Source organism: Coenobita brevimanus, chromosome 103 (assembly GCF_032717465.1).
Source record: "Coenobita brevimanus isolate Jiangsu-jjx chromosome 103, ASM3271746v2, whole genome shotgun sequence".
Taxonomy (NCBI): Eukaryota; Metazoa; Arthropoda; class Malacostraca; order Decapoda; family Coenobitidae; genus Coenobita; species Coenobita brevimanus.
Window position 1 is genome coordinate 38,487,871 of NC_137056.1, and position 16,255 is coordinate 38,504,125.

At 42.5% G+C, this 16,255-nt stretch overlaps 1 protein-coding gene across 1 annotated transcript in view; it reads right to left on the minus strand.

Annotated features, from left to right (window-relative positions):
* Positions 1–10,079: 10,079 nt before the first annotated feature.
* The window catches only part of LOC145415682 (calcium-dependent secretion activator-like), a 603,137-nt gene continuing 596,961 nt past the window's right edge, over positions 10,080–16,255 (minus strand). Inside the window, exon 15 of the mRNA XM_080284897.1 lies at positions 10,080–10,189. Within this exon, the coding sequence (XP_080141023.1) occupies positions 10,080–10,189 (110 nt within the window). The remainder of the gene's footprint in view (positions 10,190–16,255) is intronic.

Here is a 16,255-nt window from a genome sequence, read left to right on the forward strand (position 1 = left end):
AAATCTTAATATATTTAACCTAGCTTTCACTGACTACTGCTCCTAAGTGAGTAAACATATAATCATTTTAAAAATATCAGTGATTAAATTAATCATTTACAAACAAAGCTCAGGGATTAGTTTTGCCAAATATAGCTATTATCCAGTAAAATTTCATATAATTTGATGCATAATTTCATTTTCAACCAAAAAAATGAACTGACTCCCCTTAATTTAGTTCGTGAAGATTCTTATTTCTGAAAAGTGTAATAGTATTCTCTGAACATTCAGTTTGAGAAGATTCATATTTCTGTTGATATAGATCCTCATTATATTTTCAGCATCACAGTAAATCTTACGTTAAGTCATTTTGAGTTTGAATTTTGCTGTCCTCTAAGGAGTGGTATAGACGAGGTTGAGTGGCCCGTAAGGTGTGCTATTCTCTAACTACTCATGCCCTCTCTAATAAGATCACGTTACCTCATTTCTCATAAAGCCGTATATTCTCAAATAAGATCACGCTACCCTATTTATCTATTATCTCTGAAATTTTCTACATTATAAGAAATATGAGTAACTGATGATACAAGGAATGCTAAAACATAGGTAAACAGATCTGCAGGTCAATATCTACCATATAGTGCTTTGGCAGTACCAGGCACTCGTAAAGAATAGGAAATCAATTTCAATTGGTCCTCAACTGAAGTGTAGGAATTACCTGATACCCAGACTAACGATGTCCTTATTTGTTTATCCAAATCAACATTTTTGCACCCAAAACCTTTAACTGAATCAGAATTTCCATTTACTTGGTATCTAAATATGAAAAATACCTTACAAAAGATTTATCCAACTATACAAATGACTAAGCATGAAGAAGTGCCCAGCCAACCCCTGGAAAGTGTGCCTATACTGTACTTTTTGTACAAAAACCCTTTCAGTAATCCTGCTGATCTTGAAGGAACCCTCTATGGTCACTAGACATAGCCCCACAAACCCATGTGTTATTGAGCATTATCCAATGTCTGCTGAAGCTACTGTGCTACAGTAAGTGTGTAATAACCACACTAGATCTGAATATGTACTTGAAGGGTTACTAATGTCAAAAATAAATAACTCTTGTGGGGACCTGACAAAACTCCATAAAACTGAAGTATTAATGAGTGTTATCCAAAACCTCTTGTAGGTATTGTGATGGTGCTTGTCAGTGATGGGCAGCGCAAACGAAGAAGGACCTTGCGCAAGCGCAAAGCGCAATCCACAGTTCACTACCTTGCGCAAGTGCAAATAGGCAATCTGACAAATATTTAGCTTGCGCAATGTCGCAATGCGCAAGTGCAAACCATTTGCATATATTTTTGGGAATTACTGAAAAATATTGAGATATTTATATAAAACAGCATACCTACTTACTTTTATTTATTATTGTTATTTTCTATTTTTTGTAATTTGCGCAAGTGCACAATCTAATATTTAGCTTGTGCAATGTCGCAAAGCGCTAGTGCAAATCATTTGCATATTTGTGGGAATTACTGTAAAATATCTATCTATCTATTGCCAGACGCCTCAATCCCGTTTGGGGTGGCCACAAACAAATTGCCTCCAAGTCGCCCTGTCCCCCGCCATTTCACTCCCCTGCTCCCAACTCACACCCCCCTCTCTCATATACCTCTCCACCCCATCTCTCCATCTCATCCTCGGCCTCCCCCTCCCTCTTTCCCCCTCCACCTCACTCACATACACTCTCTTCGTCAGTCTTTCACCCTCCATCCTCTCCACATGGCCAAACCACCTCAGTGTGTTCCTCATAACGCTTCCTATCACATCCACATCAACACCACAACACTCCTTTATATCCTCATTCGTCAGCCTGTCTCTCCATGTGACTCCACAGGCTCCTCTTAAATAACTCATTTCCACGACTCTCACTCTTGACTTGTGTCCTTCCAACAACGTCCAAGCTTCACTTCCGTACGTTAGAGTTGGTATCACAATACTGTCATGTAGTAACTTTTTCACTTCCATGCTCACTTCCCTGTTTCTTATCACTGCTTTCAAAGAACCAGCAACCTTTCTTCCCTGCTGTACCCTTTCAAGCACTTCACCCTCCAAACCTCCATCCTTACTCATCACACTACCCAAGTACTTAAACGTACTCACATTTTCCAATTCCTCACCATCCAACCTCGCTGTACATTCACTGACTTCACCTCTCTCAAAGACCATCACTTTACTCTTCCCTACATTCACCTTTAGATTCCGTTTCTTATACACTCTCTCAAACTCATCCACCAAGCCTTGCAGCTCTCCTTCGTCTTCACTCAACAACACGGTATCATCTGCAAACAACAGTACAGGGAGTTTCCAAACACTATCCTCTCTCACCAGGGCCACTCCAACATCCACTACCCTACCTTGTACCTCTTTTATTACCCCATCCATGTACAGATTGAACAACCATGGAGACATGACACATCCCTGTTTCAACCCAACTTTCAAAGAGAAAAATTCACTTAGTTCACCATCCACAAGCACTGCAGCCTTCGCACCATCGTACATACTCGTACTCTTCACAGCATTCAACAACTTCCCATCTATTCCATATATTCTTAACACTTTCCACAATCCTAGTCTATCCACCCTGTCATATGCTTTCTCCAAATCCATGAAAGCCGCATACAACTTCTTTCCCTTCTCTAGAAACTTTTCCACTAAAGATCTGAGAATGAATATCTGATCTACACAACCTCTTCCCTTCCTAAAGCCTCCCTGTTCTTCTCCAACTAATTTCTCTGTTCTTTCTCTAACTCTGTCAATAAGTATCCTACCATACACTTTTCCTATTATACTAAGAAGACAAATGCCCCTATGATTACCACACACTTCTTTTTCCCCTTTTCCTTTGTACAAGGGAATAATTATACCTGACTTCCAATCCTCCAGGACTCTACCTTCCTCCCAGGCCAATCTGCACATCTTCCACATCCATTCTACTACTATCTCTCCCCCATGCTTCAGCATTTCACCACACACTCCATCAATTCCTGGGGCTTTCCCTGATTTAACTTTCTTCATTGCTTCTACAACTTCTATCCTACTGATTTCTTCCTGTCTTCTCACCTCCCTCCTTCTCCCAGCCATTCCCCAGCCACTTATACTTGGATTACTTCCATCCTCCACGTTCAACAATTCCTTAAAGTGTTCTCTCCGTCTGCTCACTTTTTCTCCCTTCTCCACTAGTAATCTACCATTTTTATCTTTCACTCCCCTGCTAACTTCACTTCCACCCTGTCTTACTCTTTTCACCTCTTTCCAGAACATTTTCTTACAGTCCCTCCACTTTACACTCAAATTCCTTCCAAATTCCTCATCCACTCTCTTCTTACTCTCTCTTACTAATCTTTTCACCTCTCTCTTCCTTTCTACATATAACTCTCTCTTCCGCCTCTCAACTTCTTCCACGTCCCTATTTCTCATCCATTCATTGTATGCTTTCTTCTTTTGTGCCACAGCCCGTTTCACCTCTTCAGTCCACCACGATGTTCCTTGCACCCCCCTCCGTCTTCTCTTCCTTCCACACACCACATCACATGCTGCACATATTTCTTCTGTAAATATTCTACACACACCTTCCACGTCCCCCATCTGCTCCAACTCATATTTGCCCAATCGTTCCTCCACTTCTCTCTTATACTCTGCCTTTTTCTCATCCTCTTATAACCTTTCCACTCTCCTTGCAACTACTCCTTCCTCTCGTCTTTCCCTTCTTCTATTCCTCCATCTTACTTGAACTTTAACTCTGGCCACCACCAAGTAGTGGTCAGAAAGTCCACTCCCCAACCTCTATAAACTCTTGCATCCAATATACATCTTCGCATCCTTTCATCCACACACACATAATCAATCATTGCCTTCCTTTCACTCAATTCACCACCCACCCTTCTCATCACTCGCCATGTATACCTGTGGATCATTTTATGCCTGAAGAGGGTATTGGCTATCACCAACCCCCTCCCAGCACAAATGTCCACTAACGCACTCCCATTCTCATCTATCTCAGCAGGCACACCCCACTCACCAACTATTCCATCCACCTTCACATTCCCAACTTTACCATTCATATCACCAATCAAAAACACTCTATCATTCCTTCCAAACTTTTACATGCACACTTCTACATTTGTCCAGAACTCTTCTCTCACTCTTCTAGCACGATCTTGCGTTGGTGCATACACACACACAATCACCCAAATTTGTATTCCAACTTTCAACTTTACCCACACAATCCTTGATCCAACTGATCCATACCGTCTTATGCTCCTCTTCCATTTTTTACTCACAACTATACATACTCCTTCCTTTGCCCTCTCATTCTCACCTACTCCTGCACATATACCCCATCCATACTCCCATTCTCTCACACTTTCTCCTCTCCATTTTGTTTCAGTTATTCCACATACATCCACTTTTGCATCCTCAAGCACCTGGACAATCTCTCTCTCTTTCACCTCATCATTTGCTCCCCTTACATTCCACGTTCCAATTGCAATGTCCTTTGTCCGGTCCTTGGTCGTCAACGTTTGGTCAGTCCTTGTCCGAGGCTTATTGTTTGTTTTTTTTAGTTAGTTGTTTTCCGGGGAGGGGCACTAACCCTCCGCCAACCCTTTTAGTCGCCTTTTACGACAAGCAGGGATACTGGGGGAGTATTCTTGACAAACCCCCCTACCCCCAAGGGGGACAAACCCCCCTACCCCCAGAGGGGTTGTAAAATATATATTAGTATAATTAAATTACTAAATTAGCAACCTGCCCACCATCCGCGGTGACTGAGGTACAGTAAATCATTGTCCGGGAAAAACAGCCTATATTTACCAAGGCATTGGCAAAGATCACGTGATTATTGTATCATCAACTCTCTCTCTCTCTCTCCGACAGAGGAGGGAAGGAATGGAGAATAAGAGAGAGAAGAGGGACAAAGTTTATGCCTTATCTCCTCACTCAAAGGGACGCTCCTTTGCCATTCCCATATTTATTCTCTCTCTCTCTCAGAATAATGCTATTTATCTCTCTCTCTCTCTTGTCTTGTCAAGACAATTTATTTAATAATTCAATATAGATATACAATACCATATGTAATTCATTATAAAAAATAAAAAAATCATTAAAACAGAGTATTTAAATCAAATATCCATAGCCTAATAGGCTGTGGATATTTGATTTAAATAATATGTTTTAATGGTTTTTGTAAGGAATGGTTTTTGTAAGGAATTGTATATGCTAATCTTAATAAATAATGTATATTTATTATTATCTAATAATAATAATTTAAAAAATATTAAAAATACATTATCTCTGTTGAAGCATATTAAGAAATGCTACTACCCCCTTCCCTCCCGCCTCCCCCTACCAACACCAACCCACCCTCGCGACCCGCCCCAGCCTCCCCCATCCATCGTCCAGCCCCACGTGTCCCCTGGAAGACCACGTGTCCCTTGGACAGGGCAGGTGCGCAAGTTAGGTGCGCAAGCGCAACAAAGTTTGTGCTTGCGCACCTGCGTTTTCATGTGCACAAGCGCAAAACTGTGCATGGTCTCATGCAGTGTGCAATGCGCAAACGATATCACCAGAGCGCAAGGGTGCACAATTGCGCTTTCAGCAAGTGTTTGCGCACCTGCCCAGCACTGCTGTTTGTAATGAGTATATCATTACTGGATATGCATGGGAGAAAGGGTGTATGTATGAATAAAGTCACACAAGAGTAACCCTCCATATTCACTTGATACAAGCCATATAACCTATGTGTTACTGTTATGTGACATCTGTTGCAGGTACTGTCCTGCTGTAAGTGTGTAATGAGTGTATTATGACTGAATATTTACTTAAATGAGGGTGACTAAAGTCAGACAAAAGTAATCCTATATGGCCACTTGACATAAACCCATATAATCCATGTCATAATCACCCCAGTATCCAAAAAATTACCGTCCAAAATAACTTTCTGTGACATAATCCTTTTGGATAAAGAAGACTTTCTGCATGTCAAAGGCAGAGCCATGTCCTCAGCTGAGGTACGCTGCACCTCTAACTCTTTTCAGGAAGTTATGATCCTAAGACAGCTGTTGTGATGGATGATTACAGAGTCTAGCTGCTGCAACTTCTGCAGATGAAACTAGTATGTATTGTATATGAGTTACATCATAATTACAGTAAACACTCGATATAAAGAATTAATTGGGGGGAGGGATGGGTCACTGTATCTGAAAGTTCGCTACATAGGAGGGGTTTGGTACTTCCGAGGGATTACTGGACTCAGTTCACTATATAAGGGGAGTTGTTCGGTCTTATGTGCTCAAACATAACCTAAACTAACTCCATGAAGTTTTACATGGAGAATTCACTGGTTTATGAAGCTGTACATGTAAATACAATACTGTATGAAGTTGTACGTATAAATACAATACTGTACCTATAATAAGAATACAGTATAATGTAGTACTGTTACAGTACACTTACTGTGTCAGGAATGGATGCTGTTGAGGTACACTTACTGTGCCAGGAGGGGATGCTGTTGTCATTATGGGCTGATTTGCGAACGTCCCGCGCATTTAGTGACCTTTGTTCGCAAAATCCGGGGGAAGTTCAGTCGCGATTTGGTCGTTCATTATATCCAAAATTTGCAATACCGGGGTTTGTTATATCGAGGATTTACTGTACTGTAATTTTAAAGATGCAGGTGTGCTTTGAGTACTGCTGAATTCATTAGGAAGAAAACTATGCTTTTGAGAAACAAAGAAACAAAAAAGATTATTACTACTATACTACTACTACTACAGCTACTACTACTATTAATCGTTTCGTTTTTTAAGGCTCCAACATACTTGCATGCATCGGCCTTGGTCACCTAATGACGGCTTTCCATGCTGCACGATCCATTCCAGCCTCCCTGTTCAGTCCCTTAACCTTGAGGTCACACTTAATGACCTCGTCTCATGTCTTTCTCGGTCTACCCCTCACAACCCCACCCCGAATATTAACACTTCTCACCTTCTTCACCCAATTATCATCCCCCATCCACTCCTCATGCCCAAACCATCTCAATCTACCTCTCCTCATCACAACAGCAATACACTCCAGTCCCATCTTACCTCTCAACTCTTCCATCGTAAACTCAGCCCCCCCGGACCTTGCATGCAGGGATGCACTACACATCCACCTAATCTCTGTCATTTCTGTACGTCTGAGCTGGCGAATATCCTCCTCCTTTACTGCCCAGCTCTCACTACCATACAGCATTACACTCCTAACACATGCTGCATACAAAGACCCCTTAGCACATAGGGAGAGCCCACCCAATGTCAGAAGAGGCAAGAGCTCCCTGAACTTCTTCCAACCACTTCTCACCCTAGCCACAGAGCTAGTTCCAGCCCCACCTCCAGCACACAACATGTCTCCCAAATAACAAAACTCTTCCAGACACTCAAGAGATTCACCAGCAAGTTCAATCCTTTCACGCCTGACAATCTCCACCTGATCTCCCCGACACGCCTTACACATAAAATCAATGATAATGATAATTTTAAAAATTATATTATTAACCTGTGGTAGGTGGGGACATTAACCATCCACTCACTTGATGTAGTGCTGCTTTGGGTGTCTGCCCTTTCCTCTCTTCCTCCCTTTCTCTTCTGTCTTTCTTTCCTTCATCTTTTTTCTTTCTTCTGCCTATGGGTGACTACACTCCCTCTTGTGTCTTTCTTTCCTCTTTCATCTGCCTGTGTGTGACTCTACACTGAGTGACAAGCCAAATGGTTTCCTGTACACCAGGAAACCATTTACTACATTGGGTGGTAAGCATATAACCAAATTATGGCGCCTGGTGGTTCAGTGGGTAATTAAGGCGCTCCAATCGGATTGAGCCTGTGTAGGTTTATATCCAAGGGATGGTTGGGGTTTATTGCTCACGTAATGTCACTTACGGATGAGTGAGGCTGGTCACTCTCACCTTAAATGTCAGGACCAACTTGCCTAGCCCCAGGTTCATACACTCCTCATGGGGCAACATAGGATTGGATGATGGATAGATGGATATATTATTAATAATAACAATAAAACAATAATAATAATCATAACAATAATAATAATAATAATACAGTAGCAAAAATAATAATAATAATAAAAATAATAATAATAATAATAATAATAGAAATAATAATAATAATAAAAATAATAAAAAAAATAATAATAATAATAATATAGTAGCAAAAATAATAATAATAATAATAATAATAATAATAGTAATAATAATAATAATAATAATAATAATAATAATAATAAAAATGATAATAATAATAATAATAATAATAATAACAATAATAATAATAATAACTAGAACATCATAAAATTGTCCAAGGGCAATTGTGATACAGAAAAACTTCCCACAGCCACTTCCTACTAGAAGCTGAGCTATAAAGGGACCATGAGATAAAGGTCACTGTTTAGTGCATGTCCCATTAGGTCATTACAGTATATAAGTCCACCAAGTTTGGTGGCTCTAGCTTTAATCCTTTAGGGAAAATTAGGTGACATCAGGAATATCCAGAAAAGTCCCAGTTCTTGACCCCAGGCAATCTCTGAGAGTAATCAACCAATGAGATCAAGGTCACTGTTATGTGCGTGTCACCTTATGTCATTACAGTATATAAGTCCACCAAGTTTGGTGGCTCTAGCTTTAATCCTTCATGGAAAATCAGATGACATCTGGAATATCCAGAAAATTCCAATTATTTGGCCCCAGGAGATCTCAAAGAGTAATCAACCAATTAGAATCATACTCCTTTTCGTACTGCATTCACTTTAAGGCTATATGGCAGTAAAATTTCAGCTTCCTAGCTTCAATGGTTCTTGAGATAGCATGGCTGATTCACTTTTCTGTGTTCCAGTTAACATCCAGAGATCCTGTTGATGGACTGCCACCATATTTGGCTAAAAGAAGTGGATTGCTGTCCAACTAAGGTGACCAAGTTTGGTTTGAAGGCTCTAGGCCAAATAGCCTTTGTTATATCACAATTTAAAATACAGTAAGAATAACAGTAATACTGACAAGAATAGCAATACTTCCAACAGGGATATGGAAAGCTTTAATAATAATACACTGTAATACAGTAATATTAATAATGATAAAAAGAAAAAATAATAATAATAATAATAGTAACTAAATCATTCATTCATTCATTATCATCCAATCCTACACTGCCACATAAGGAGCGTAGGAGCCCAGGGCTAGGCAAGTTGGTCCTGACATTTAAGTTGGGAGTGACCAGCCTCATTCATCCCTGAGTGGCATTACATGAGCAATAAACCCCAACCACCCCTTGGATATAAACCTTCACTGGCTCAATCTGATTGGAGCGTCATAATTACCCACTAAACCACCAGGCGCCAAAATTTGGTTATGCGGTTACCACCCAGCATAGTAAATGGTTTCCTGGAGTACAGGAAACCATTTGGCTTGTCACTCAGTATAGTCACCCACAGGAAGAAGGAACTGGAAAGAATGAAGGAAAGAAAGACAGAAGAGGGGGTCTAAACACACCCACATGCAGAAGGATGAGGAAAGAATGAAGGAAGGAAAGACAGAAGAGGATGGAAGGAAAGAAGGATGGAGGAAAAGGCAGACACCTGAGAGCAGCACTACAGCGAGTGAGTGGATGGTGAGCACCCCCACCTACCACAATAATAGTAACTAAAACACTGTAAAATTGTCCATGGGCAATTGTGATGAAGAAAAACTTCCCACAGCCACTGCCTACTACAAGCTGAGCTATAAAAGGGCCATGAGATCAAGGCCATTGTTACATGCATGTCACCTTAGGTCATTATAGTATATAAGTCCATCAAGTTTGGTGGCTCTAGCTTTAATCCTTCAGGGAAAATTAGGTGACATCTGGAATATCCAGAAAAGTCCCAGTTTTTGACCCCAGGTGATCTCAGACAGTAAACAACCAATTAGAACCATACTCCTTTTCACAGTTTTCACCTTAAGGCTATATGGTAGTAAAATTTTAGCTTCCTAGTGTGGTTCTTCAGATGGCACGGCTGACTCACTTTTCTGTGTTCTGGATAACATCCGGAGATCCAGTTGACGGACTGCCACCATATTTGGCCAAAAGAAGTGTTAGCTGTTCGACTAAGTTGGCTAAGTTTGAAGGCTCTAGGCCATATGGCCTTTGAAATATTGCAATCTAAAAATAAGTATGAATAATAATGATATTGACATAATTAACAAAGCTTTCCACAGGGATGTGGGAAGTACAGTATTACAGTAAAAGTCCAATTATTCAGCATCTACGCGACCGGGCAGATGCCATGTAACTAGCTTCGCTGAAGAATCAAAATACCTACCCACCAATTACCTTATATGTACTGGTGAACACTGTCATCACTACTTATATTATTACAAATGTGTTTGGAGGTATATGTGAGCAGGAGAAGGGAGGTTAAGAGACTGGTGAAGGAGAGTAAGAAGAAAGTGGATGAAGAGTTTGGGAGGAATCTGAGTGTGAAATGGAGGGAGAGTAAGAAATTCTTTTGGAAGGAGGTAAAGAAAGAAAGGCAGTGTGAAAGGGGAAATAATAGGGGAGTGAAAGATAGGAATAATAGATTGGTGGTGGAGAAGAAAGAGAAATTGAGGAGATGGAAGGAGCACTCTGAGGATTTGTTGAATGTAGAGAGTGAGAGCAGTGTGAGTATAAGTGGTTGGGGAATGGCTGGGAGAAGAGATGAGAGGAGGGAGGAAGAGATCAGTAGGGCGGAAGTAGTGGAAGCAATGAAGAAGATTAAGCTGGGAAAGGCCCCAGGAATTGATGGAGTGTGTGGTGAAATGCTGAGGTATGGGGGTGAGATTGTTGTGGAGTGGATATGGAAGTTGTGTAGACTGGCTTGGGAGGAGGGAAGGGTTCCAGAGGACTGGAAATCAGGTATAATTGTTCCTCTGTACAAAGGAAAAGGGGAGAGAGAAGTATGTGGTAACCATAGGGGTATTTGCCTTCTTAGTGTGACTTGTAAAATATATGGTAGAATACTCATTGATAGGGTTAGGCATATGACAGAGGAGCTAGTTGGAGAAGAACAAGGGGGATTTAGGAAGGGAAAAGGGTGTGTAGATCAGATATTTGTTCTAAGATATTTAGTGGAGAAGTATCTAGAGAAGGGAAGGAAAGTGTATGCTGCCTTCATGGACTTGGAGAAAGCTTATGACAGAATAGATAGGCAAGGTATGTGGAAGGTATTAAGAATATATGGAGTGGAGGGGAAATTGTTGAGTGCTGTGAAGAGTATGTACGAGGGAGCTAGGGCTAAGGTGCGAGTGGATGGTGAGCTGAGTGAGTTCTTTGATCTCAATGTGGGACTGAAACAGGGGTGTGTGATGTCTCCATGGCTGTTTAATATATATATGGATGGGGTTGTAAAGGAGGTGCAAGGTAGGGCAGTGGATGTGGGGCTGGCCCTAATGAATGAGGGTGAGATTTGGAAGCTTCCGGTGTTGCTGTTTGCTGATGATACAGTATTGTTGAGTGAAGATGAATGGGAGTTGCAAGGTTTGGTGAATGAATTTGGGACAGTGTGTATGAGGAGGAAGCTGAAAGTTAATGTAAACAAAAGTAAAGTTATGGTGTTTGAGAGGAATGAAGTCACAGAGTGTGCAGTGAGGTTGGATGGTGAGGATATGGAGAATGTGAGTGCATTCAAGTACTTGGGTAGTGTGATGAGTAAGGATGGAACTTTGGGGGATGAAGTGCGTGAAAGGGTACAGCAGGGAAGGAAGGTTGTTGGTACACTGAAAGTAGTGATGAGAAATAGGGAGGTGAGTATGGTAGTTAAGAAGTCACTGCATGGTAGTATTGTGATCCCTACCCTGACGTATGGAAGCGAGGCGTGGACCTTGCAAGAGGGGAACAAGTCAAGAGTGAGAGCAGTGGAAATGAGTTACTTGAGAAGAGCATGTGGAGTGACATGGAGGGACAGGTTGACGAATGAAGAAGTGAAGGAACGTTGTGGGGTAGATGTGGATGTGGTTGAGAAGATTAGGAGAAATACACAGGTGGTTTGGACATGTGGAGAGAATGGAGAATGAAAGACTGACTAAGAGCGTGTATGTAGGTGAGATGGAGGGAGGGAGAGGGAGGGGTAGACCGAGGATGAGGTGGAGGGATGGAGTTGAGAGGTATATGAGGGAGGGGGGGGTGAGTTGGGGGGAGGGTAGTCAAATGGTGGGTGACAGAGTGACTTGGAGGCGTTTTGTCTGTGGCCACCCTTTGCGGGATTAGGGCGTCGGGCTATAGATAGATAGATGTTTGGAGAAAGTACTGTATACTGCATGATACTGTACAATACTGTAATCAATACAGTGCTATACCTGAATCTGAAAAATGTAGAAATTAGTGAACATATACAAGCGTAATGACACAGTAGGCCTACAAGTCACAGATAACACTTTCTGGACTGCCGAGATGATTTAGAATATTACCTACCCACTCTGTAACTCATATGTTATGGTGAACACTTTCATCACTACAGTCAAGTTGCCTATGGCGCGGACTTCTATGCCACGGTTTTCTATGACACAGCAAGGTGCCAGACCCCGAAAAAATGAACCACACGCATAAACTACCTATGGGACGGGTGCGGCAAGGTTTGAAACGTGCGGGCAAATTCCCTTGGCGGCGCACTCCCCTATTAGTAAACAAAGAAGATGGTGATCACTTCAGCTCCATACTACAAGTGCTCCAACTGTGGACATTTCCTCTCTAATGAGGAGGTTAAACTTCACCAAATTCATTGTGTTAAGTAATGAAACACTAAAGATTCTCTGGGTACTGTGATTAGTTTATAGGTTTGTTCGTAAAACCGCAGTAAATGGACTAGTGACAAAGCACCTATCTCTGAGCTAAAACGAAATATAATGCCTCCCATCATCATCATCATCATCATGTATATAAGATTGATGATAAATGTGTTAAATGTGAGTTTTGTTGACACTTGAGCATACAAACTTTATCAAATAAACTTCTCCAATCAGTGCTTGACCATGCACCATCCACCATCTTAAATATTTTGGTCAGTCAGCTGATCTGTGTCTACTTGGCCGAGCTTTTATTCGCTCGATCTGCAGCACATGGTATGGCCCAAGTAGACACAAGGCTGATCACCCTCCCGTTTTTTCTGCCTATTGTTACGTGTAATACATGCATTGACTGAGTGCTTGATTGTGTGCATGTGTAAAGTGGGGAAAAATGGAGAACAGTGGGATAAAAAGGGGGACTTTGGGCGAACGTCCAGAACCAAATTCCATTTTTCCCATAGGTTTAGTTATTTGTATGGCATGGTTTTCTATGGCACAGGCATGGTCCAGAACCAATTAGCCATGCCTTAGGCGACTTGACTGTACTTATATAATTACAAATGTGTTTGGAGAGAGTACCGAATACAGCAGAACCCCATAATTGCCAGACTCATAATTAATGACTTCACTAATTAGTGATTTCCTTAACCCCTTAACCGCGGGGCGTCACTTTCGTGACGCTCGGCCACAATGGATCATACCGCGGGGCGTCACTTTTGTGATTCTGTGTTATTTTGAATTATCCCGGGCTCTCAAGTGGTGGCTTGTATCATCTATCAGTACTGCCAATGTCCAACATTAGTCAGCACTCCAAATCTCATCTGTACTCCCATCCATTGTTGACATTTTAGCGATTTTACCCCCTTCGTGACTCCCCTCCCTACCTGCTCTCCATTACCCTCTCCTCTCACCTCCCACGCCGCGCTGCGCTACGGAAATTTCCCCCTGATTTTTCCACATATTTCATCCATTGAAATAAGCCCTATGCCCTATATTTATACCAAATAATATATACCAAAAGAAAAAACAGGTAAGTGATAGTGTTATACTCCAGAAATTGGCAAATTATCACCTGACAAAACCTCACGTGCATTCATTCGCTACATTACCATGGTAATTTCCCCTTTGATTTATGCCTTGTAATCGATGTCTGTAATAAAAATATATATCAGAAAGGAAGGGAGAATCCTAACTGACATTTACATTCACCTGGAACTACCTATTTCTTTATTTATTGCCGAGATTTTCTACCTATAAAAAATTAGCCTGTAAGTTAGCAGCAGTCAGCCTAAAGTGTCATTGTCAACCCTTCCCTTCTCAGATAAGCTGCGGCATTTAGTTCCTTGCCCTCCACTGTAGAGAAAACATGTCGCACTCGCGCCCCGCCATTCCTGCCGCTTCTGCGCCCATTGCAAAGGGCCCCGTAACCTCTACTCCAAAGAAAAGTGTTGAGGCAAGCAGGAAAGGCCTCAGTGACTCTGCAGTGGTACGAGAACTTGCAGAATTGTCCATGATAATGATGGACAGTGACTATGACGATTCGGGTGAATCGTGTGATGAGCCGGGTGAGGTTATCGCGCCAGAAACAGCGACAACAAGTGCTTCAACAAGTGAATCAGTGTCTAGCTCCAAGGGAAACGAGCCTTTAGTGCAGGAAGGACAAGAATTTGGGAAGAGAGTGAAAAGGCGGCGTGTTAGCCCCAGAACAATGCCCCCACGTGACCCAGCCCGCCATGAGTCACGAGTGCATTCACCTCCCCGTTCCCCAAGCCCCGCTTTACTCATCTCGTCATCATCGTCGGCTGAGTTATCTCCGGAGTCTTCGTCGTCGGAGTCACCACCAGCATCAACAGTGAAGGCAGGCCGTAGAGGCAGAGGTAGATCTAAGAGAGTGAAAAGTAGTGTAGCTAGTAGGGTAAGGGCTGCTAGTGCTGTATGGCAACCTAGGGTCAGTGAGAGTGACCTTGACAGAGATAAGCCTCCCTCACAGCCAACCTCCACCACCACCACCACCACCCGCCCTCCACCGCCACGACAGGGAATCCTGGACGCCTTCGCGTGGACGGAAGGGTCAGATTTTGTCCCCGAAAATCTTGTTTTCGATGAGAGCTCCTCAGGAGTTCAGCCTGCCTTCACTATGGACGAAAATGCTGAGTGTGTCAACTACCTTTTGGCCTTCCTAGATGACGAAGTCATGCAGCACATATGTGATGAGACCAACAGGTACGAATCACAACGTGCTGCTAGTGGTACAGGTGCAGCCAAGATGCAACAGTGGTCCATGCTGGGAGTGCAGGAGCTGTATGTGTTCTTTGCCCTCATGCTTCTTATGCCACACTCCAAGAAGCATGAGTTGGAAGAATACTGGTCCATGGACCCCTTACTACCCTCACCCACCTTCAATAAGTACATGGCCAGAGATCGCTTCCAGAACATCATGGGAAACCTGCACTTTGCCGACAATGATGTACCTTCCCAAACTGACCCACTCTGGAAGATCCGGGAGATTCTGAGCAGAATGAAGGATAAGTTCATGTCATTCTTCCACCCATTTCAGAAGGTTGTCACTGATGAATCCCTGGTTTTGTTCAGAGGATGTCTTCGGTTTGTTCAATATATTCCAAGCAAACGCCATCGCTTTGGAATTAAGTTCTTTGTACTATGCAACTGTAAGACGGGGTACATCCTTGACTTCGTCATATATTCAGCCAGCACTGTCGATCTCAATAAAACTCACCCCCTTGGCTTCTCAGGCTGTGTAGTGAAAGTGCTCCTAGAAAAGTATTTTGGTGGGAATCATGTGCTGTATACAGACAACTACTATACAGCACCGAAACTTGCCAAATACCTTTCTGAGCACGGCATTGGCTCCTGCGGCACTGTGAAAAGTAATCGTGCCAACTTCCCCAAATTCCCAGAGGCGGGAACCTCGCAGCGAGGAGACGTGCACCTACGCAAGTGTGAGAAGATGCTGGCAATACGGTGGCATGACAAAAGAGTCGTGCACATGCTCACCACCGTACATAAAGGGGAGATGAGAGACAGTGGGAAGGTCGACCGTAGGACAGGCGAACCTCTGATGAAACCTGATGCTGTGTTGGACTATAATATCAACATGCGGCTGGTGGACAAGTCCGACATGATGATTGGTGAGATCGACTGCCTCAGGAAGAATACTAGGTGGTACAGGAAAGTTTTTCTGCATCTCATAGATATGACGATACTGAACGCCTTCATCCTGTACAAGATGAAGGTCAAGCCACCCAAGTCCTTCTCCCTAAGGTTGTTCGCCAGGACTTGTGTCCAGCAGCTGCTGGAAAGATATGGTAGGGTGCAAGCAGCAACTCCAAGGCGCCATCCAGTAACACTTCCCGA